This window comes from Callospermophilus lateralis, chromosome X, assembly GCF_048772815.1.
Source record: "Callospermophilus lateralis isolate mCalLat2 chromosome X, mCalLat2.hap1, whole genome shotgun sequence".
In the NCBI taxonomy this organism is placed as follows: Eukaryota; Metazoa; Chordata; class Mammalia; order Rodentia; family Sciuridae; genus Callospermophilus; species Callospermophilus lateralis.
This window is the reverse complement of record NC_135325.1, coordinates 34,566,750-34,591,500: the sequence shown is the minus strand read 5'-3', so window position 1 is coordinate 34,591,500 and position 24,751 is coordinate 34,566,750. Positions and strand designations below refer to the sequence as shown.

Sequence of the window (24,751 nt, the reverse complement as noted above, 5' to 3'; positions counted from 1 at the left end):
TACATATATATTGAGAATGAAATAATCTTGAATAAACATTACTGTCTAAATCAAAGCAGTGTCTTGGCCAGGTAGATTCAACTTAAAGACAAATCCAATAGCCCCTTACTCCCAACCAACTGTTCTTCTTCTCTCCGAGTCCCTCTTGTATATAGACACCAGTGTTTCATGGGGAGATAATGAGTGAAAACCAAGCCAATGTATGTGCTCGTCAGTTATTTTGATTCCTTTTCTCTTGTTTTTGCTGACAAAACTTTGATTACTTAAGAACAGAGTATCAGAAATGGAATTTAACTTTGGTCTTCTCTCCCTCACAAACCAGGTTCCTTAGCTGGTCTGATAGACATCTCTGCTCATTGGATGACAGACTTAAAAGAAGGCATATGCACAGGAGGGTTCTGGTTTAACCATGAACACTGTTGCTGGAACTCTGAACATGTCACCTTTGAAGACAGAGACAAATGTCCAGAGTGGAATAGTTGGTCCCAACTTATCATCAACACAGATGAGGTAACATACAGTGATGATTTCGGAATCACTAGATTTTATTCTTACATTTATTTCATTTCTGATATTGTACTTGTGTCTATTGTGGAATCTCCCCCTGTATTTCTTTTTATAAAAAGGGGAACACATGCCAGCTGCCTTGTTCTGTGGTTTATGCACAATCCTATTTCCATCTCTTCTGACATGGGCAATCAGTTGTTGCTTATCTTTAAAATGTTGGTTTGTTTAAAATAAGCCCAGCAAGTCTTCTGAGTTGTTAGTATACAATGTAACTGAATATGTCTTTCCCTAATAATTTCAATGGGAATGTTAGAAGCACCCAACAGGTAAGCTATGATTTCTAATGAAGGAGGGAATGGGTTAAAAATGTGTTTCGGGCTAGGGGAGTGGTTCAGTGGCAGAGCATTTGCCTAGCATGTTCAAGGTCCTGGGTTTGATCCCAAGCACCACACAAAAAATTTCATTTAAAATCTGTTTATCATATGAACACCAAAAGTGATTGGTTCCCAAGTGTCACATTAGAATACTAAAACATATGATATATTCCATGTCAAAATAACAGAAACCTGGGCTGGGATTTGTAGCTCAGTGGTAAAGTGCTTGCCTAGCACATGTTAGGCACTGGGTTTGATCCTCAGCACTACATAAAAATAAATAAATAAAATAAAGGTACTATGTCCATCTACAAATAAAAATGTTTTTTTAAATAACAGAAACCTAGGAATAAAATTGCTTATAGTCACATCTTGCAATCAAATCAACATTTTTATTGTCCCCTAGCATGTGTTTTTTGGTGCACAAGTGATTTTGTTTTTTGGTTCATTTCCTTTCTCTTACCACTTTGTTATGTTAGCTCTCTCCCACTGAAAATGAAAGCACATAAAACAAATTCTCAACTCCCAATTCCACTCTTTCACCAACTACATTGAGTACCATTTTAGCTCCCTACTCCTCCACTCTGTTGGTAAAGTGGGGAAAGCAAGACTAGGACATATGCTTATACTCTGAAATTTTATTTTTGAAAACAGATCACATATAAATAGAGAGTTAAAGAAGTAGAGAGCAAAATAGTGGGCACTGGAGGCTGGGAAGTGAGGGGGATTTGGGGAGAGAGAGGTTGGATAATGGGTACCAAAATCCAGTTAGATAGAAGGAATACTCTCTTTCTTCAGCACAGAGGGTGATTATAGAAACTTCAAGATCTCTGTTTTAGCTCTGTTTCCAGGTACCACCTCCCTTTACCCTATGCACTGGCTTAGATTAGAAGGACCTGGGTAGAATAGTTTGAGAGGTCCTGGAATTCAGGGTGAGTGAAGATGGGTGGATGCATATGTTTCCCTTGCTTTTGATGAGACACTTTTGAAAAAAGTAATTACAAATTTCTAGGAAGTGTTAAAACAGTTGTACAAGGAGATCCTCTATATGCTTCACTCAGCCTCCCTGAATAACACCTTGCATAATGATGACAAATAGTATAAGAAATTGACTTAGGTACAAACCACAGAGCTAATTTTACCAGTTTTACACTGACTGATTTGAGATAGTTCTTTGTGATTTTATCCCATGTGTAGTTTTGTGTAACCACCAGCACAGTGAAAATGTAGGACAGTTCTATGACCACAAGGCTCCCTCATACTGTCTGTCCCCATATAGGTCTGTGTGTGTGTGTGTGTGTGTGTGTGTGTGTGTGTGTGTGTGTTCCAGTAGTTACTGTCAAACCAGATCTGGAGCTTGAGATTTGCTTGAGCAACAACTATCTCTGGCTTTCCTTTTTATGAATGAAATCCTAGCCTGGGGAAAGAGTCTTCTAGGTTTTAGGAAACCTTCTGCCAAGAATTTGGCATCATCTGTGCCTCTGGCCTGTTTGTTACTTTACCCTTCACTCCCTTTCCCTCTTTGTTTTGTACCTCTGGAGTCTCCTTGCTCCCAGGCTACATTTGAAAGGCAAGGAGATACCAATTGTCTGTGCCTTTGAGGAGCTAAAATCATGGAAAACCTGTATCAAGCTTATAGCATAGAAAAAAAAAAAACCTGAGCACTCTTTGTCTAGGTCAGTGAATTATATAAATAATGTTTTGATTTTGAAAAGTCAAAAAGTCCACTGAGTTTTGTATTCCATGTAATTTGAATGAATTTCAACTCCTAATATTTCTACCAACAAGCATAACCTCCTAGTGTCCAAAATTACTTTTATTTACCAGTCCATTAATTTTAATGAATCCTTATTTGTGGTCCAGACTAGATTTCTTTTGTAGCATACTTCATTATCAAAGGGAATAGTTTCAAAGGTATATTCTCTCCATTTTAAAAATAGTTAAAGATGCTGGGGATATAGCTCAGTGGTAGAACACTTGACTAACATACATGGCCCTGAGTTCAATGCTGAGTACATAAGAAATATTGTCATTTTATTCTTTGAAATATATGTCATCAAACTTTCTACTCACATACTTGTTGCTGCATCTCTAAAGATGTCATCATTATATATGGGATCTTAAATAAACTAGGTTGTTAAAATGATGGTTACTAGGGACAAAGAGTAGAAGGAGATGGGAAGTAAGCCAAAGGTATGAATTTGTAGTTAGGTGGGATGACTAAATCTAGAGATCTAATATAACATGTAAGGATTATAGTTAATATTGTTGCTGGGCTCAGTGGCACAAGCCTGTTATCCTAGCTACTCAAGAGGCTGAGGCAGGAGTATTGCAAGTTCAAAGCCAGCCTCAGCAATTTAGCAAGATCTTGTCTCAAAAATTTAAAAAAAAAAGGTTTGAATGTAGGTTGGTGATAGGGCACCCCTGGGTTGAATCCCCCAATGCAATAATAATAATAATAATAATAATAATAATAATAATAATTACTGAAATTTTGCTAAGAGATTTTACATGCTATTACCACACATATGAAGAAAGGCTACAATGGAAGGTGATGATTATGTATGTCTGTTTGATTGTAATAATCATTTCATTATGTAGATGTATATGAAAACATCAGGGCCATGAGTGTAGCTCAGTGGTAGAGCATGTACTTAGCATGTACAAGGCCCTGGGTTTAATCCCCATCACCTAAACAACAAAACAAAATGAAAAACATTATATTGTATACTTTAAACATATGCAATAAACAAGAAAAATCACCAGGCACACTGGTGCATGCCTATAATCCCAGAGACTCAGGAGGCAAAGGCAGGAGGATCACAAGGTCAAGGACAGCCTCAGCAACTTAGCAATACCCTGTCACAAAAGAAATAGAAAAGGGCTGGGAAAGTAGCTCAGTAGTGGAGCAGTCCTGGGTTTGGTCCCCAGTACCACAAGAAAAAAGGAAGGGAAAAATGGGATGGAGGATAGAAGGAAAACTACCCAAGAATTTTAGTCACTGTAATATCCGGTGAGATTTTGACACCAAGATAGGTAGCCAAAGGTGAATGTAATGAAATTTTAGAGCTGGACTTCACTTCAAATGTGTATCCAGGGTTTGGCCATTTCATTAAATGAACTGATAAAATGCTTGGTAAAATTGATACAGGATCATATATATTAGACTATAAAACCTATCAAAGCACTCACATAAACAGTGAATTTTGGTTCAGGGTTTTGAGTTTGATCTTCTTCCTGTCCATTCCTAAAATCCATTGTGAATATCCTTTAGGTGTTACAAAGCATCTTAATTTTCAATACCAAGTGGCCTGACGGTATCAGTTGTTATTTTGTTGAACAACCTGGAAAGAAATATTTGAGCAAATTAATGTAGACCTTTTTCCTTATGAACTCTTTCCTGTGAAACCATGACTCAGAAAAGCCCCATGCCTCACTGAGGTAATCTCAGCTAAAATGAACTTCTCTCTCTTTTTTTCCCTGTTCTAGGGGGCCTTTGCCTATATAGTCAATTATTTCATGTATGTCCTCTGGGCTCTCCTATTTGCCTTCCTTGCTGTATCTCTTGTCAAGGTGTTTGCACCTTACGCCTGTGGTTCTGGAATTCCTGAGGTGAGTATGTTAAAATGGTTTATGAATGGTAACAATATTAATCTTTTTGGTTAAAAGCTTTTGTTAATGTGTTCCAGCCTGTTCCATAATTTGGTAAATATTAAACAGAGTTATATCCTGAGGCTTCTTTAAGTTATCCCTGAAGCCTTCTCCTAGCCTAGGTGACCTGGAAATTAAAAGGGGTTGATTCTGAGTCTCTTGAGGGTTCCTGTTAAACCAGGCTCCTAAACACCTCCCCCAGTCCTTACCCAAGAAGTTCCCAGGGTAAGCCCCAAGATTCTGACCACAAAAAACAGTGGAATTATCAACTCTGGTAGAGCAAAAAAAATAAAACCATTTCACTATAATTTTTCCCTACCTTTCCCATAATATAGTTTAGGCTAAAGGGAATTCCTATTTCTAACTACTTTTGATATAGGTTGCTTTATGGTGACTAAAACCACTGAAATTTTACGTCACCAGAATGACCTTGCCCCTGTCTGTTTCTTGACCAAGTAGTAGTCATTTCTTTGGCAGGAGATCAAGATTATATCTAATCTTTCAGGTTGGTTCTGAACATTGACCTTGCTCTCTCAGAACATGCCCCTTAGGCCACCATTTTGTAAACTAAGGGAAACATCTATTCCTCACCATCTGCCTTCCCAAATTTCTCCAGCTATCTATTCTCATATATAGTATGCACTTGTCCAGATGTCACATGGCTCCCATTCTCGCCACCACCACCAAAAAAAAAGGGGGAGGGGGGACATGAAAGCTTGAAGAATAGTTCCACCTTTCTTGAACTCCTGAGCTCCCTCCCAAACTGGGTTCACTTTAAATCAAGCATTTATACCTCCCTTGTTCAAAAGGTATGGTTTCTATGATGAGGCCCAGATTTTTGCTTCTTAACCTTGTTTTACTTCCTTAGTCTATGTTCAATCTCTCTGTTTGTCCTGCAGATAAAAACTATCTTGAGTGGTTTCATTATTAGGGGCTATTTGGGTAAGTGGACCCTGGTTATCAAAACCATCACCTTGGTGCTGGCAGTGTCCTCTGGCTTGAGCCTGGGCAAAGAGGGCCCCCTAGTGCACGTGGCTTGCTGCTGTGGGAACATCCTTTGCCACTGCTTCAACAAATACAGGAAGAATGAAGCCAAACGCAGAGAGGTAATGAAAAATGGCCTTAATAGTAACTTTTTACATGAGCACTTAAGTGATAGTCTTATGAATGCAAATCTGGGAATTCTTCCATAGTGAATGCAAACACCCTTTGACTCAGAAAGTTCACTTCTAGGAATTTATCCTACAAGCATCCTATCATGTGTGTTCACACAGGTTTTGGGGGATAGTCAGTACACTGTTTATCAAAATAGTGAAAATCCAAAGCAACCAAAGTGTCCATCAAGAAGGGACTAATCCAATAAACAATATCCTGCCTGTACAATAGAATATTATGCAACCCTTAAAAATAATGAGGTAGTCCTACATATGATATTCTAGTGATAGAATAATATTAAATTTTAAAAGTCAGTTCATGACTGATATGCATATTGTAATTCAAGTAACATTTCAAAAATGTTTATATCTATGAACTTACTATGTCTGGAAAATGGGTTTACCCCAAGTTGTTAAAAATGTCTACTTTTGGTGAGTTGGCCAGTGAGCTGGTAGGGAAAGAGAAGTAATGACTTTAACTTTTTATTATATATAATCCTATGCAAGCATATGTTGCTTCTTTACAAAAGGAGTTACAAATTTTTTAACAGATTTTTAAAGAAGATTTTGGGCGGGGTACTGGGGATTGAACTCAGGGGCACTCAACCACTGAGGCACATCCCCAGCCCTATTTTGTATTTTATTTAGAGAGAGAATCTCACCAAGTTGCTAAGTATCTTGCCATTGCTGAGGCTGGCTCTGAACTCACGATCCTTCTGCCTCAGCCTCCCAAGCTGCTGGGATTATAGGCATGTGTTGTTGCACCTGTCTGAAGAAGATTTCTATTCCTTTTTCCCTCCTTGGTATTGTGGATTGAACTCAGGTGTCCTCTCATCCTCAGACATTTTTATTTTTTATTTTGAAATAGCTTCATGCTAAGTTGAGGGTCTTACTGAGTTGCTGAGGCTGGCCTCAAACTTGAGATCCTCCTTCCTCAGCCTCTATGCACCACTGCACCTGGCAGAACTTGTTTATTTCCTATGCAAGAGTAAATATAAATGCAGTGTGCATTTCAGGTGTCAACATTTTTATCTTTATTTCTACCTAAGGGCACGCTTGACTTGGTTTCTCTCTGGATTAGACCTCACTCTGCCTCCTGCCTCAGCTCTGCTAAACACCCACCCCCACTGGGCTAAATTAGCATCGCTGTAGTTGTTCTCAAATTTATTCAGTTCTTAATGTATGCTCTTTTGAAGAGGAACATTTTTAAAATGTTCCAAGCCATTGGTTCCTTTTTCGTCCTGCTATAATTAAGGACCTAAGGAAATAATGGTTCTAGCTTATTTTCCTTGAATTACAAAGCAAGCACATGTAATGGATCAAAGATCAAGGTGAATTCATTAAGAAAGATGCTTCACAAATCTGGAATCTAGTGGTTTATTCTGAAAACAAAAGAAAACAAATAGGTTTTCAAAAACAAAACAAAAAAAGGTTAACCGCAAGACCTAGAAGGAAACTGAAAGGCACTGAGGTTTCAAATACGGAATAAATTTTGATAGTTCAAGGGAGAAAGTTCCTGATACACATAGAAAGGAGAGGAAAAATAGCAGAAGTGACATGGGCTTATGTAGTAGACTTTTATGTATGTGTTATGTGGTAGAGGGACACAAAGGCCATGTTAAAACGGGGAGGTTGTTAAACAGAGATAATATACAAAGGAAGCAACAGAGTTGAAGGAAAAAAAAACATTTTAACAGGCAAGAATAAAGTGTGGATTGTTGCTGGTTTTCCATTGGTGGAGATGAGTTTGAAACTATAGATTGCTGGTTACTTTCCATCCAGAAAATTGTCATTTTTGCTCAAATATTCCCCTATATTATGAAATGGAAATTTGATTTGCCTGTTTCTCTGTACGATGCCATATATTTCTCTGAGTAGATTCGTGGATACTTGGATCTCAAATTTACTTCCTACTGCTCATTTAGACTATCCAGTTATCTTTTCCTATTGTTCTTACCATCGGTGGTACCCTTTTGTGGCCAGTGGCCTTGTCCAAGTGGATAGATGGCTGAGATTAAAACCGATTTGAGAAGGATGGGCATAGATTGATTCTACCTTGTAGTAGATAATTAAAGCAGCAGCCAACTCAATCCTTCTTCTCCACCCTAATTCATCCTAAACACAGTGAAATCCTCTGTCTCAAGTTGCATGTTGGCTGTCTGAAATGAAAAGCCATTTTAGCTATGAATTCCCTTTCTCCCCCAATTAGCTCTTTCTCCACAGCAACTAGAATCCAAGGGAAGGACTCTGTCTTTCTACGGAACTATGCTTTGTTTGCCATCATCAGTGTTTGTCTTGTACATTTTACATGCTCACACACGCCTACACACAGAGGTGACACTCTCTAAATATCACTCGTTCTCTTTCCCTCTAACAGCTTCTTCTTCTCCTCCTTAGCCCCTTTCCTTGCTGTGCCTAAACATATTTAGCATTTTCTCTTCCTTTAAAAATCGAGCTGCCTTCCTATTTCTGTTTCTAAAGGTTAATGGGCATAGAGTAGGGCACACAGTATGGAAAGCTAAATGTCTGTTGTATAAATAATGCAGCTTCAGAAGAGCTGTGAGCCAATTGTAATTTCAGTTTTGTATCATTAGAGCCTTCTTTAACATCTCATTTGAAAAACGTTCCTTTGCAAAGTGCTATGTAAACATCACTGTAAGTACTTCATTTTAGGTGGGGAATGAATACATCAGTTACTGAATTGGGTGTATTGCAGATGGAGGGCATAACTTAGAACACAGCCCATATCCAAATTAATCACAAATGGAAGGCCCTTTGTCCTGCATAAGTATGGGAACCACGTATGTGTGTTCAACATCCAGAAATAGTGGTTGCTCTCAAAGTAAATAGAAGTTGAACTACATTTTTGAGGATATGGAGCATGTACAGGATTTTTTTTAAAAGAAAATGTGTGATAACAACATTCCTTTAAAAATATGATTGAACATGGAAAAGCAGCATTATTTTATTGCTAATTTTGAGTTTTGGATTGTAGGTCTTGTCAGCTGCTGCTGCTGCTGGTGTATCTGTAGCTTTTGGGGCACCTATCGGAGGAGTGTTATTCAGTCTGGAAGAGGTAATGATTTTTTTTTTGGTACTGAGCATTGAACCCAGGGGTGCTTAACCATTGATCCACATCCCCAGGCCCATTTTTATTTGTTTATTTTTATTTTGAGACAAAATATTAATTTTTTTAAGCTAAAGTTGCTGACGCTTGCTTTGAACTTGAGGTCTTCTTGCCTCAACCTCCCAAATCCCTGGGTTTACAGGCGTGTGCCACTGCACCTGACATGTGCATGCTTGTGTGTCAGGATTTTGGCCAATATCTAAAAATGTTGCAGTCCTTGAGTGCATGGCCCAACTCAGTGATTTACTATGTGACCAGAAATCCCTGGGCAGTTGTCATCCTCCACTGTAATGCCAGCAGCACCAACTTTTCCCCTGAAATCATTTCTCTGTGTATTGACTGAGTTTGCTTTCTCACCTCCTTTCTTATAGGTCAGCTACTATTTTCCCCTCAAAACTTTGTGGCGTTCATTCTTTGCTGCCCTGGTGGCAGCTTTTACTCTACGCTCCATCAATCCGTTTGGGAACAGCCGCCTAGTTCTGTTTTATGTGGAGTTTCACACCCCGTGGCATCTCTTTGAGCTTGTACCATTCATTCTGCTGGGTATATTTGGTGGTCTGTGGGGAGCTCTGTTTATCCGCACAAACATTGCCTGGTGTCGGAAGCGTAAGACCACTCAGTTGGGCAAGTATCCCGTCATAGAGGTACTCATCGTGACAGCCATCACTGCCATCCTGGCTTTCCCCAATGAATATACCCGAATGAGTACAAGTGAACTCATTTCTGAGCTGTTCAATGACTGTGGCCTTCTGGACTCCTCCAAGCTGTGTGATTATGAGAACCGCTTTAACACAAGCAAGGGCGGTGAACTGCCTGACAGACCGGCTGGTGTGGGAGTCTACAGTGCCATGTGGCAGCTGGCTTTGACACTCATCCTGAAAATTGTCATTACTATATTCACCTTTGGCATGAAGGTGAGGAATTCTTTTGGCACTTAGTGGCTGTGTGTGTAGCTGTGGGTTTTTAAGGGCAAAGCCAAGGTATTTTACAGTTACAGTAGTTCATGTGGTAATTACCCTACCCCCAAAACTATTTTACCCCCACTTGTTCCCATAACTTCCTAGATAACTTTACCTCTATCTCTCAAGTTGTCCAAGCTTATTTTGAGACCAAATGCAAATTTTAGTGATGAGATTGTGGGAAGACATGTCTTTTCCTTCTCTGTGGGAAGCAATTTTCCCCTCAAAAAGGATGGTGAGGTGCCTTGAGAACCAAAAAACAATATTTGTCCTGTATGGTATTAATTCTTACAGGGTGGCTTTAGAGGTTATTCATAAAGTATATTCTATGAACCCCATTAAGTTGATGGTACTCAACCATTTTGGCTGTTTCAAAGAGCAATTTCATGTTTCAGCCCAATATATATAACTACTTTTGTTGCTTTTTACACTTGGAATCAAGGCTACTACTCAACAACTGGGATCCATTTCGCAAGTTAATATAATTCTGAAACTATTAAAAGCAGACATCGACATGTTTTCCCTGAACTGAAAAAAGTGGAGGCCTTAGCAGGAGAAAGTAGGATAGTGGTTGTCAGATTCTGGGAAGGGGAATAGGGAGGAAGAGATTGAGAAGAGTTGGCTAACTGGTGCACAATAAAATTAGATAGCAGGGATACATTCTAGTGTTGTATAGCTCACTAGGGTGACAACAGTTGACGATAATTTGTTGCATATTTCAAAACAGAAGAGAGGATTTGAATGTTCTCAACACAAAGAAGTGATAAATGTTCAAACTGATGGATATAATAATTACCCTGATCTAATCATTATACATTGTATACATGTTTTAAAATATCACACTGTACCCAATAATATGCATAATTATTATGTGTTAATTTATTTTTTTTAAAAAAAGAAAACTCAGGCTGGCATGTTTTATTTTCAATACCTGTAATCATTTCTATATTTCAGAAGAAACCAGAAAGGAAATTTTGTTAAGATATTTCCTCCTCCTTACTAGGTTTTTACTTGTTTCTTCTCTTTAGCACCCTACTACCAGAGTATTTCCCTCTATTCTCTGGGGAAACAGAGATTCAAACCAGAAAATAAGGGACAGCAACATAGTTTCAGCAACACTACTTTCTTAGACATCATCTAACCATCTATGCCCCTCAACACAGAAATAGGATGGAGGCCCTGAAAAGTTTTGCAGTGTCTCTTCAGTTAAATAAAACAATGAAACAATGGGGTGAAAATTAGAGGGAATTTGTAGGCCCTCAGAACACCAGATTCAAATGCATTCCAAAATCAAATGCAGACTATTTTAAAACAATCTGCTGTTTTTATTATCCTTGACATAATCTCCCTATTAGAACAGAATATTTGTAATTTATTACAGCATCCTAGAAAAAGCAGGAAGATAGATGAAGTATCCTTTTTTGCTTAAGCATGCAACCATAGCCATTTGCTTATTTAAAATGTTTGTTTAATATTTCTTTATGCTGTTGCAAAACAATGAAACCTCATATACCATCCTTTTTGTGTGCACAGTGGGTTAGGATTCAATGTATGAGCATGGTTGTGAGCATCCCGTTTAGATCCAAGCACCAGTATTTACTAAATCCTGACCTTGGATGAGTTTCTTGACCTTTCTGATCCTTAGGTTCTTGGTCATTTGGGAATAATAATGCCCACCTCCTGGGGTTGTTATGAAGAATCTACAAAATCTTACATGTACAGCATTCAGCATAGACCACTGTAGTCAGAAATTGTAAATGATAAGTATTCAAACTGGGGAAAATGTCTGCATATATAAGAAACTCCATCTATTTTCCTTTTTCTTTGGGAAAGGCCTAATTTCTGCCTCCAGTTCTGTGTTGGTCTGGAGAGTTCAGGCTCTTGCCTGATGGACCCCGAATCAGGGTAAGCTTCTTTGCAGTCATCCTTGCCTGCACATCCCAGAGAACCTCTAGTCCTTGTAGTGTAACACAAATCTTTACAGCCACTTGCTAGCATAGTGCATAGTTAAATTGTCAATGGCCTGTTTGCTTCGCAGAGGTTCAGTCCTCCAGTCCTTACTGTATGCCAAGCAGTCGCATCATTTGTCACTAACCATCTCTTGCTTTCTCTTTGCAGATCCCTTCTGGCCTCTTTATCCCTAGCATGGCTGTTGGTGCTATAGCAGGTCGGCTTTTAGGAGTAGGAATGGAACAACTGGCTTATTACCACCATGACTGGACAATCTTTAATAGTTGGTGTAGTCAGGGAGCTGATTGCATCACCCCTGGTCTTTATGCGATGGTTGGGGCTGCTGCCTGCTTAGGTGAGTAGGGTTCACAATGATTTCAAAGAAGTTGCTACCCAGCTATCCAGCTTATATACAAAAGAAGAGTGATATTAAGCACAGACTGCAGAATTTTATAAACGATCATCCATTTCCTAATGTGTTTGCTATTTTTCAAGAGCTTTATGAGAGCTAATTCTACTCTCTCCCACTGGGAAAATGATCAGAAATTTAGACAAAGAGGGCTACACAAGAATACGCATCACAGTATTATTTATGAGATGAAACATTTCCAGTCAACCTGACTTTACACAGTAAAGAATTGATAAAATAAATTATGGTTTATCCATATGTCACTATATTACACAGCCCTTAAATATGATGTTAACATGTTCAAATCTTTATGGTGTTAAATAAATTTGTAATAATATGTGAAATATTCCCCACATAAAGAAGGGGAAAAGCATGGTGGATATTTATACATAATGAGAGCTTATCTATGTTTTTGTGTATAGAAAACTTGAAAATGTCCTCTAAAAATTTACTCTGCTTATTAATAGGCAGTGAGCTTGTGAATAATGACTTTGTTCCATATTTTCTGAATTTTCTACAATGGCATGTATTACTTTTATAATTAGGGAAAGGAAGCACCAAATGAAAAAAAAATATACAAAAAGGTATCTTATATTTCTGTGGATGTTATTTTGAAAAATCTGAGTCAGATTGATTATAATATTACTAGAGTCTCAGGGTCTGTGTAGTTATAGGTAGGACTCCATTCTAGCATTAGTTCTGGTAAGTAGCTTTTCCTGTGTGGAGCCTGTGACAGGCCAGTAATTGGAATGAATCCTGTGCATTGTGTCCCTTCGATAGCCTGTGTCTATTTCTTTGCAGGGGGTGTGACTCGCATGACTGTTTCTCTTGTTGTCATAATGTTTGAACTGACTGGTGGCTTGGAATATATTGTGCCTCTGATGGCTGCAGCCATGACAAGCAAGTGGGTGGCAGATGCACTTGGACGGGAGGGCATTTATGATGCCCATATCCGTCTCAACGGATACCCCTTTCTTGAAGCCAAAGAAGAGTTTGCTCATAAGACCCTGGCAATGGATGTGATGAAACCCCGGAGAAATGATCCTTTGTTGACTGTCCTGACTCAGGACAGTATGACTGTGGAAGATGTAGAAACCATAATCAGTGAAACCACTTACAGTGGCTTCCCAGTGGTGGTGTCCCGGGAGTCTCAAAGACTTGTAGGCTTTGTCCTCCGAAGAGATCTCATTATTTCGATTGGTAAGTATTTTAGAGAGGAGATCATAGAATCTACTATGTAACTCAATAAATCAGCACAAAATAGGGGAGGACAGGGAATAGGAGACTGGTTAGGGGCCAGAATGATTGAACTAGTGCTCCTGTTTTCAACTTTCCCCTTTTTCTGTTCAAATAGAAAATGCTCGGAAGAAACAGGATGGAGTTGTGAGCACTTCCATCATTTATTTCACTGAGCATTCTCCTCCAATGCCACCATACACTCCACCTACCCTGAAGCTTCGGAACATCCTGGATCTCAGCCCCTTCACTGTGACTGACCTGACACCCATGGAGATCGTAGTGGATATCTTCCGCAAGCTGGGATTGCGACAGTGCCTGGTTACACACAATGGGTAAGAACTCTTGGGCGAAGACAAATTGCTTGTGGGAAGAAAGAGAATATGGAGACAGAAAAAGAAAAAGAAGAATCCAGCGTAAATGAATATTAGTATTACATTTTGAAGCTCTGAGATAAAGGTAGATATGTTACTTTGATCATCATAATTAGCAGAAAAGGAATTTGGGGAAGAGAATGTATTTGGAAGTTGTTAGATGCATATTATCAATAACTGAGTTCCTCGCCTACAAAGGAAATAGCTGTATTCTCATGTTCAGGCAGCACTGAAATTGTAATGGTATCAGGTAGGATATGTATAGAACAAGAGTTCCCCTTATCCTCAGGGATACCTTCCATGACCACCATCAGATGCCTGAATCTGCAAATAGTACTGAACCCTATATAAAACTCTTTTTTTTTCTTACCAGGTCCCATGGTGCATGCCTGTAACCTTAGCAACTGGGGAGACTAAGGGAGGAGTCCACAAATTTGAGACTAGCCTCACCAACTGAGCAAGAGATTGTCTCAAAATAAAAAAATAAAAACAAAAAAAGGTCTGAGATGTAGCTCAGTGGTAGGGTTCCTCTGAGTTTAATTGCCAGTACCCTGCCCCTGAAAAAAGACTATATTTTTCCTATACCTATGATAAAGTTCAAATTATAAATCGGGCATAGTAAGAGATACTGACAATAAATATGATACTGCGTTGTTTTCGGACCATGGTTGACCATGGGTAACTGAAACCACAATTTAAAGGAGTCTATTGTATTTGGCCCTTACAATCCTTTGTTCTTATTATTTGAGGACAAGAAAACCAAGTTTCAGTGAGGTCTAATGATTTATAAGAGGGTCCCCAGTTAATAAACAATAGAGGTAGCTTGAAACACAAACCTTCTGACTCCAAAGTCCATGGCTCTTTCCTTCCCAGGATATTTCTTGTCCAGTAAAGGAAGTCCTGCAGTTTTTACTGGAAAAGAGAGGTGGGAGAGGAGAAGGGTGGAGTTTTTTCTGAACATTTTCTGCTGCATTCATCCAGCCACTACATAAGAATTTCCCCCTCCTTTAATTTTTTTTTTTTTTTTTTTTTGTGTGTGTGTGGTGTTGGGGATCAAATTCATGGCCTTGTACATGCAAGTGTTCTATCACTGAACTGTATCCTCAGCCTTTTTTATTTTGACTTTTGAAATAGGGTCTCACTAAATTTCTGAGGCTGACCTCAATCTTGTGATCCTTTTGCATCAGCCTCCTGAGTAGCTGAGGGGTTACATGTGTGCATCATCATGCCTGGCTGCTCCCTCCTCTAAAATTTTCAAGTGCCAAATCTGATGTCTAGCAGAATCTAAATCAGTAAGGGGGCTCTCCTTAACTGGTTCATTCAACAGTTACTGAATCCCTACTTCATGTAAGAAGGTATTATGGATTCTGTGGAGATACAAAAATAAATAATACCCTTCTCTGTCCTCAAGGAGTCTGCAGTGTTACGGGGGAATGCAGGATACACAAGTGGTTATAGGAAAGTAGCAAAGAGGGCAGCTACTATAGAAGAGGCCTGCACAAAACATGCTGTTGCTGGGAGCAGAACAGTTATTACTGGTTTATAGGATCAGGAAAGTTTCTGGAAGAGGAACATTTGGACTGGGTTGCAGTAAGTAAGAAAGATTCATATATTTAGAGAATATATAGAGCAGAGGAAATTGCAGGACCTGAGACCCAAATGTAGAAGTTCTCACATATATTTAGGGACTTGTGTGTTGTCCTGTTTGCCTGGAACACGTATCCAACTCCTGTTGTCTCAACATTCTGTAAGTGCAGATAGTGTTTAAAGGCAAAGTTGAAAAGGACTGGGGAGGACAAGTGTATCTTTTGGGAATGTTGTTTTAACTGTAGATTTATTTTTGTTTTGTCGAATTGTGTTTGTCTTTTAGGCGTTTGCTTGGAATCATTACCAAAAAGGATGTGTTAAAGCATATAGCACAGATGGCGAACCAAGATCCTGATTCCATTCTCTTCAACTAGAATCACGGGGTTGTTCTGGATATAAAACAGGAAGGACATTGCAGACCATGGATATATTTTATTAACTGGGTACCCAAAACACATTTCCCATATTTGGATGGTGAAGTCATATTAGCGTGTTGTCTCTTTCCTACAAGTTAACCAGTTGCACTACATAATCTCTGGAAATTAATCTTCTCTTTAGGAGAAAATACAGTTAGGCTTCTGTGATACTGCATTAGGAAGATTTCATGAAAGAGTAAACAAGATTGCTATGGTTTAATTATATTTGTTTTTTTAAAAATATTTTTTTAATTTAAAAGTAATCGTTAGCCAATATGCAATCACTGAAAACTATGCAAGAAAAATTCCAACCGTCCTGACCTATAGCCTGCAGGAAACTCATGAAAAAGTTACTTTTGGTGGATCTAACTGTCATTGGTGGAAGATGAAGTGTAAACTAAGGGGCTTTGCTTTTCAAACCACCGAAAGGAAAGCCAGAAGGAAAATAGTAATGGTATTCTCTAGACTGTGAAGATTCAGTTCAAATGTTATTCTTGTTCCTGTTACAATATTTAGCATTATTAGTTTGTTCTATGTTTATGTATGTTAATTTTAATTTCTGATTATAAGATAATGCTGCTTTAGTTAATCTCCTCTAAATGAATTGAGAGAGGTTGACTTTTATAGCTTGCTTGTTCCTGGTACTCTTTTGAAGTGCACAAAGATAAGTTATAGAGCTTTCTCCTTGTCTGCAAAAAAAAAAAAAAAATGGTAATTTTCCAGATGGTATCTGTTAGCTAGTAGACAAGGACTTTGCCATGAATTTGTAGCAACGAATGATTTCTTCCAGCTTCCTTGAAATGAATGATGAGTAAAGTTCTAAGCAAAGTCAAAGACTAGGAATTTCACATTTTTGTGAGGTCCTAATTGAAACTCTTACCAGATGCCACCTCCACGAATGATGGTGCTTTAGGCTTCTGGAATATGTAAGAACAGTAAAGGGAACTAAGTCTGGACTGCATACTGGTAAACCAGGGAAGATTCAGAGCTGCGTCAACATCCTCATGCATTCCTTTGTAAAGACCACCAGGATTGAAATAATTGACACTCATGCTCCTCCCAGTGTGAAGTACTCATAACAGGCCAGCTGTCCCCATGAGCATGGATTAGGGTTGGGATACTTTCAAATATATTCAAAGCTTTGGAACAGAATGGGCAACTGTGACTCCCTTGGGGGTCCTTAAAATTCCAAAAGGCAAATCCATCCTAAGACCCAGGGGTGTGGACAAGACCTGGTGACACCAAAGGTGCTTGTATCCAATTGAAAAGGTGCCTGTCTCAATTTCCTACCACACTTAGAACAGTTTTAAACAATTTACACTATAGGGACACCTGGTGGAATTAAAGAGCCACCGCCATCATTCCAACCACTATTTCTTTCTATATAGTTTTACCCATGTGCAATTACCCCCTTTCCATTCTGTTCCCCTTCTTACTCTTCAGAACTGAATCCTCCCTTTGGGGTCGAGCACTATGGCTGGTCAATCATTCCTAATAACAAATAATAACTTCTAGGGCTAGGTAAATGGTAAACCAAGGCTCAGCAATCATATGACACATGGACTAGAGGCGATACACAGCCCTTTTCTTTGCCATGTGGCCCAGTTGCTGCCGCCATGTTTCTGTTTCTGCACCAGATGCCCATGGCAGTGAGACTGCACTTCCTCCCATCCTTCTAGCCCAGAATCAGCAATCACTCAGCACATTCCCCTAGACCCAATCCCCAATCACCTCAGTGTACCTCATTTTAAAAGTTGTTGATTCCTGAGTCTAGGACTTTTTACCCCTACTTCTTATCTTTCCAAGATCTGAAATTCTTTTATTGCTCAGAGCTATGTAGCCAAGGCTTGTTCTGATTTTTATCTTTAAAAATATAAAGGCAACCACCAGAGTTTATCCTTTTAAGTATATCACTCTAGCATTTTAATGAAAAAGAAAAAAAAAACATGCTCCAGGGTACATTGTTATCATAGTCATGGCTCGATAGCTTTATGTCCTTTGGTCCCTTCCATGCCACTGATTCTTTCCTGTGAGATGACTCTTTGCCTGACCACCCTGTATATTGTGTAGAGAACAAAGTTCTTATGTGTATATTTCTGGTTGAATATGTGTCTCATTAGCTGTCGTTGCCCACTAAAGTTTGCAAAATGGGAAACATGACTATTTCTGGTGTTTGGTGGCAAGGGGAGGTTTGGTCGTATTTTAACATGGAGCAGTGACATGGAGGGTGTCTTGTTTGCCTTTGTTTCTTCTACGCTCTGTTCTTCATTTTAGATAGATGAGCCAGTGTTAAGGTGCTAATTCAGAGAATAAATTCAAGAAATCAGATAACACTGTGCCAAGGTATACTTTAGATGCTAAGCACCGATTGGCCCTCCAGAGAATGACAATGTCCCTTTGATACCTCATTCCTGATAAATCTCATTCATTAACCTCAGTTTCTCAGGAATCCTTGTAGCTCATACTCTAGAAGTAGCTATAATGCATGGTGTCCAGTATATGTCCAATCCTAGGGTTTGGCTCAAAGTTTGGCTAATTGTGGCTAAAGAGCTATACAAAACTACTAGCTCAGCACCATGACACTCAAGAGTTTCTTGTCTTGAGGTAAAGGAAAATGTTCTTCCTGCCAATACCATTTCAGCAGTTAGACATACTTAACCAGAAAAACAAAGCCAGTATATGGAGGTCTGTCAGTAGCCTCAGGTGGTCACCTCAGTGGAAAAAGACTAGATTATTTGTAATTTTTAAAATGAATGAATTGGGCTAGTCTATTTGGGATTAGAAAATACCTGCTACAAGGGAAAAGTTTACAAAGGAATACTAGTAAGTGCTTCAGCTGAGTTCGGATTTTCCAGGGAAAGATGTCTGGTAGCCATCCAGCCATGAAAGGAGTGAGAGTTCATAGATTTGTAAAAACCTAATTGCTATATTTTGTATCTTCAGCTCTCCAATTTAAATAATTTAAGGAAGCGGAAAAAATTAGTGCATGAGGAGTTAAACCAAAGACGAGAAGTAGGGGACTGATTATACAAAATAATGGCTGTGGTAAAGATTATTTCTCTTTTGTTGTTTAATTAGAAACGAGTTGCAATGCTCTCCTCTTTGGCCCCAGCATCCTGGCTTAGCCCTGCTATAGAGCAGAGATGATATGATCCACAAATCTGGTGGATTATCTGTCATTGACTATACTTTGAATTTGCAAGCTGGTAGAGGAAATGATTAATTTTCTGGTTGAACTTCAAAACAAATTGCTTTGACACCCAAGGCTAAATGTAAATCCTTTACAGGAAGAGTGAGAATCCTTTTTTAAAAAAAGAAACAAACAAATTTCTCTTGGGAGGCTAAGGCCAGAGAATCACAACTTCAAGGCTGGCTAGGGCAACTTAGCCAGACCCTGAGACAAAAGAAATTTTAAAAAGAGCCGGGGATATGGCTCAGTAATAGAGTGCTTCTCTATCATGTATAAGGCCTCAGGTTCAACCTTCAGTATACCTCCCTCCCCAGAAAAAATACTCTATGTGAGCTGAATTAAAATGTTCTAAAACATTATTTAAAAAAAAAAAAAAAAACACCTCTGGGATTACCTGGATTTCTTTTGGGGAAGGATTTGAAAGTGAGGACAATAGAAAAGTCTGGGTGAGAAAGTATATGAACTATGTAAGAAGGTAGAAGAAAGACATTCCCATACCCCATGCCATGCATCCTGGCATTGGGATGAACAGAAAGTGCTTGATCGTATACTTCATGGAGACACAAAGTCAAGCAATCCCCCGAAGCTGTGCTTTCTAAGCAAACTAGAGGTTCAAAGTCATTTTGGCTCAAGGGCCTGCCTTCAGAGAGGCCTCTCCAGGACATTTGCACCATCTCAATGATAATCTTTCTTTACATTTATATTTTAGCTCCCTACTCTGTGTGTATTATATATATTGAAAAGAAAAAGATGAGAGTTCCTCAGATGAAAGCTCAGGAGCTGTGTAAATTTGAAGTTCAGTCAGTGCAAGGGACCTTGAGTGATGGCTGGAATTTGCTCTGCTTCAGTTTCAGTTGTTTGCTCTAAGGAGAGATGTTCTAGGAAAAGTGGGTGTTAGCAACTTGAAGTTACACCCCCAGCTTTTGCTGGCTACATTCTCATTTCTAAACATCTGGATCTGGGCAAAGTTTTGAAGAGATATAGTCAACGGAAGTAGCTTTTCCACGGTGTAATCTGATTTTGCCAAATCACCCAAGAAAGGAAGGAAGGAAGGAATGTGCAGAGTTTGCTTTTCCATGATGGGACCTATCAGATCACCCAACCCAATCTTACAGTCATAGATTCCTACCTCTAAGTTCCTACCAAAGGCCTCCAGCGTCTGTGTGACAATGAATGAATGCTTTGCCTAGAGTTTGGCTTTTTGAGGAGAAATGGTATGTGATGATAGAAAAATGAGAGTTTACAAAAAAATCCCTGCCTCTCTCCCTCTCCCTCCTTTTCTCTCTTCTGTCTGTCCCTCCATCATGCCTTGAATTCAAATTTCTATCCATTTTGACAAGTAAATTGTTTTGAATGTGGGCATTGGAAGGGAGAGAAAGGATGATTCTAAGAACAGAACATGGAAGCTCTTCCTAAATTGATGGGGCCGAGGGCACTTTGCTCCATTGGGGCTAAAGCCACAGACACTCGTCAAGAAGCCTAAGGGCTTTAGCACCTCCAGGCAGACCCATGAAGTATTCATTGCTAAACCTCATTATTTCTACTAGTCTACATCTGTTGGAGTTCATGGATAGTCTAGGATTTGGTGAGGGAAATGCCAACTGGCAAAATGGGGAAGAAGGCAGGGCCTGTGATGATTTTTCTAGGGTGGGAATATTCAGCCTCACTATCATATTGAGGGTACCTCAGATTACATGATCCTTCGAGAATGCGCCTTTTCCCTCTTCCATTTCATTTTGTCCCCCCTTCGTATTCCCTTTCTTCCCCCATCAGCCTGCCTTTTTAGTACTCAGCTTTTTATATAAGTATTTACTTTTTTTATTATGTATTTGGTCCATTGGGACTGTATAATGATTATGAATTTATTCCATTCATGATAAAATATATTTAATATTTTGTTCTCTTAAACTATCTTTAGAAGCTATGCTGCTAACCAGGTACAGGCCAGAAAGGCAATGGGCCCGATAGCATCTTGGTCACATCACCTAAGGGTGACAACAATGTCATGATGGTGAATCTTCTTCATTTGACCAAGACCAGCCTCCTGCTCATACCTCTGCCCATTCATTTCTGGCTATGGGAAGTATACCAGCCATTGGGTGAGCCACTAAGGCCAGGAGGGTCAGAGGGGCTGGGTTCCAGCCCACGGGCCACTGTGTGAATATCTCTGTAATAAGCTCATTTGTAGTGCCGGCTCCAAGTGAAGTAGCCAAAGTAAACCTGTCTGGAAATTTTAATTCCTGAGTGTTGGTCAGAGTTCAGCTGAAGCTAATGTATAGACATCAGCACTAGCTTGGCATCCCGAAGCTAGCTTCAACCAAAGCCTATGGAGCCTGTTGGCCAGGGGAAGCTTGGTGCTGAGCTGTTCAGAGCAGTCATTTGAGTGTTGCCAACCCTGTAGCCTTGCTTTCTTAGCTTTATCCTCACTTGCTTATTCAAACGCACAGCCTGAACCAAAGCTGTGGCTCACTGCTCAATTTGTCCTGCTCCCTGGTCATGCATAGTGACATAGTGTAAAAGGAAGATATGGACTGGGGAGTTCGGAGACCTGGTTTTTATTCCCTATGCTTCTACTAACTAGCCTCGAGATCTTAACCGCTCTGTGCCTCAGTGTTCCCATCTGCAAAATGGGGATAGTGTTAATTGCCCTACCTACCTCACAGGGTTGTTGTGAGGATAAACTGAGACAATGAATTGAAAGTACTTTGACAAGTAAGTACTATGCAAATTGTAAGAAATGGAAACAATCATGTTAATGGCAATGGAATGGACATTGGCAGAAGGGTTGATGGGATCATCCAGCCCTTTCTCTGTGTGGCTTAAATCCAGGTCGCCATTGCTTTATACATTTTCACTTAGCACATATTTGTAATTATGCATGTAATAAAGCACAGCCTTATCCAGCATGGTGTCTGGTGTGTTTTTGAAGACCCTAAGCTTTGTAGCTGCTGACTTCTGACCATAAAAGAAAACATGGGAGCGGGTGTGGGGCTTGGGGGAGGGTAGTATAGAAAGGAACTGCACACTCTAAGGTTCACATTTTTCTTTTTCTTTTGGTACCAGGGGTTGAACTCAGAGGCACTCAACCACTGAGCCATATTCCCAGCCCTATTTTGTATTTTATTTAGAGACAAGGTCTCACTAAGTTACTTAGTGCCTCAACACTGCTAAGACTGGCTTTGAACTCTCGATCCTCCTGCCTCAGCCTCCCAAACCACTGGATTACAGGTACTGCCACTGCAACAGGCTGAGGCTCACACTTAAAAACAAAGGCTTATTAAATACTTATTTTTACATTCTTTTTACTAGAAGGAGGCCCTTGAAGGGCAGCTTGTGTTTTCTGAGACATTCCAGATACCTGGAATCCATGGCAAAGAATGTCATCATTCATTATACCTACTTAAATGTTCTGTCTCATACATTGGTGATACCTTCCTGAGGACATGAGAACAATCTTGGAGCTATATTTTTTCCTTTTTCTCTTTTTGAACTTTTAATAATGTAAGCTTGTGGACTTTGACAGGGCTCTTGCCTACAGTCCCTTCAAATGAAGAGGGCGATTGGGGATTAAAATATTCCTCTAGTGAATGCCAGGGTTCTTAGTATCCCTTTCATGGTGTGTTGGGAATAAAATATGCCCTATGGAAAGCCCTCTGTAGTGACCGTGTAGTGATAGTGGGATTGGGCATGGAGAGGTGACTGAATATGCAGCCATTCCCTTTCCACACATCTCTGGAACACAGAAAATAAAGGAACAGCTATACTTTGAAGTATGGCTTTTCTACTTTTTTGTTATTTTCCCCACATCAGCCACCTCCTCCACCCTCCCTCCCTGTCCTTGTTAGCCAAACACTACTGATAAGGCAGTTTGCCATGGATCCAAGTTTAAGAGTTTTCTCTAGCCAACATTTGATCACATCTGCATTGGAGATGACTCAATATTTTACTGCTACAAAGAACTTGAAAGCCTTTGGCCTACTTGGTTTCATTTCAGGAAGAACATCTCTATGTAAAAATAACTCCCTCACAAACCTAAATCCCACCATGAACTTCAGTGTTTTTTTTAATAATTTATTTATGTGCAGTGCTGAGAATCAAACCCAGGACCTCACATTTGCTAGGCAAGTGCTCTACCACTGAGCCACAACCCCAGCCCTGAAGTTCAGTTCTTGATGTTATTTATTATTTTATCGTGAGTCATTTCTACACTATCATCCCTTTCTGTGAATATTTCTTGAGGAAAAAACAATACATCTGTTACCAGCTATCAACAACTTATTAAGTATTAGGGTTTTCATGTCTAGTCAGTGTAGGGCTCAGATAAAAATTGCTTTGATAGAGTATGAGGTAAGACTGATCCATCATCTAGTGCAGGAACTGCCCAGGAAAAAAAAAAAAAAAAAAAACGTGGAAATGACCACCAGATGTCAGTGCAATCATTAAAGTACTGATGTGGATAAGGTTTGGTCAGAAGGGAACTGTATCCACGGTAGGTAGGGCAAGAAGCATAAATTCATACCTATAGCTAGGTGCTGAGAGAACTGAATTCAATCACATGGTGGGTATTAATTTATTAGACATTCTATTTGTACTGTGCATAATAAAGTTTGTGATCTTATTTTAAAAATTAATATGACAGGTTCTTATTATTAAAAAAAAAAAATCAATCACAAGGCAGTCCTTGCCTTCAAGGAGCTTAACCACCCTGATATCTGAAAGTTGTTTCTTTTCGCAGTGGCAAACTGGATAAAAACAACAGGGAGGGCTGGGGTTGTGGCTCAGCGGTAGAATGCTTGCCTGGCATGTGTGAGGCCCTGGATTCGATTCTCAGCACTGCATAAAAATAAATAAAGTAAAACATCCATTGACAATTAAAAAATATTTAAAAAGCAATAGGGAAAGAAGGTTCCAGTCCCTCCCTTATTAGGGTGGACATATCATTTGTTGCATGACTAAGCCAAATTGACAAGGGGAGGGTAGTCATGACACTCATGGACAGGAGGCATAAACAGGTTATCCCAGGCAAACAAGAAGCTTGATCATTCTAATCCTCAGGCATCATCAACTGTTGATCTTTGGACTTTAGCTCAAGTTTCCCAAGTTCCTTCCCTTAGAATCTCAGGCTCAGCCCTTCTCTTGAGCTTCTATAGATCCTCCCATGGGCTCTCCTACCTCATAATAAACATTCACAACTGTTCCTAGGATGTAGGATTAAAGAAATGATCCACCATAAGTTAAAAAAGTTCTTATGGGTAAATGGCAGAAAGATCAATAGAGGGAAAGGAGCAAGGGTAGGGAAAGTGAAGGGAAAGGAGGGGTACTGGGGTCCTAATTAGGATAAGATATATTTTATGCCTGTATACTTGATATACTTGTGTATAAAAATGGATTCTACTATCATGTACAACTAAAAAGAAAAATTTATTGTTTTCAAAATAATAGGGCTCTGAACAGAGAGCAGCATTCATTTCATAAGAAAGCCACTTTCGGGTTCCCTTAGTCCTCCTCAAGGTGCCTGTTCATTGCCCACAGTTCATGTCTCTACTAGTCCACTTTAAGATCTTAAGTCAGAAGGCTGCAAATAGAAGATAGAAAGAATGGGGAAAAGGATTTGGAGCCAGAGGACCTAGACTCAAGACTTACTGTAAAGGAATTACTACCTTTTTTTTTTTTGATTAAACAAAACTCAGGGTCTCTAAATTGGCCTTGAAGGAAGTCTCCTCTTGGAAAGGGGATCATGGGCCTGGCAGTATGGCTTGGCTTCCAGAACATACTCCTTGCCTAAGGGGCATGTTTTTCCGGTTACTTCATTGGCTT

General features: G+C 39.4%; 1 protein-coding gene across 1 annotated transcript in view; it reads left to right on the top strand.

Moving 5' to 3' along the window:
* Clcn5 (chloride voltage-gated channel 5) overlaps window positions 1–16,187 on the top strand; it is a 44,318-nt gene extending 28,131 nt beyond the window's left edge. The window contains exons 4-12 of the mRNA XM_077106623.1: window positions 323–510; window positions 4,371–4,493; window positions 5,432–5,638; window positions 8,682–8,762; window positions 9,185–9,727; window positions 11,891–12,077; window positions 12,933–13,331; window positions 13,486–13,702; window positions 15,612–16,187. Of these exons, the coding sequence (XP_076962738.1) occupies window positions 323–510; window positions 4,371–4,493; window positions 5,432–5,638; window positions 8,682–8,762; window positions 9,185–9,727; window positions 11,891–12,077; window positions 12,933–13,331; window positions 13,486–13,702; window positions 15,612–15,702 (2,036 nt within the window). The 3' untranslated portion in view covers window positions 15,703–16,187. The remainder of the gene's footprint in view (window positions 1–322; window positions 511–4,370; window positions 4,494–5,431; window positions 5,639–8,681; window positions 8,763–9,184; window positions 9,728–11,890; window positions 12,078–12,932; window positions 13,332–13,485; window positions 13,703–15,611) is intronic.
* The last annotated feature ends 8,564 nt before the right edge of the window (window positions 16,188–24,751 follow it).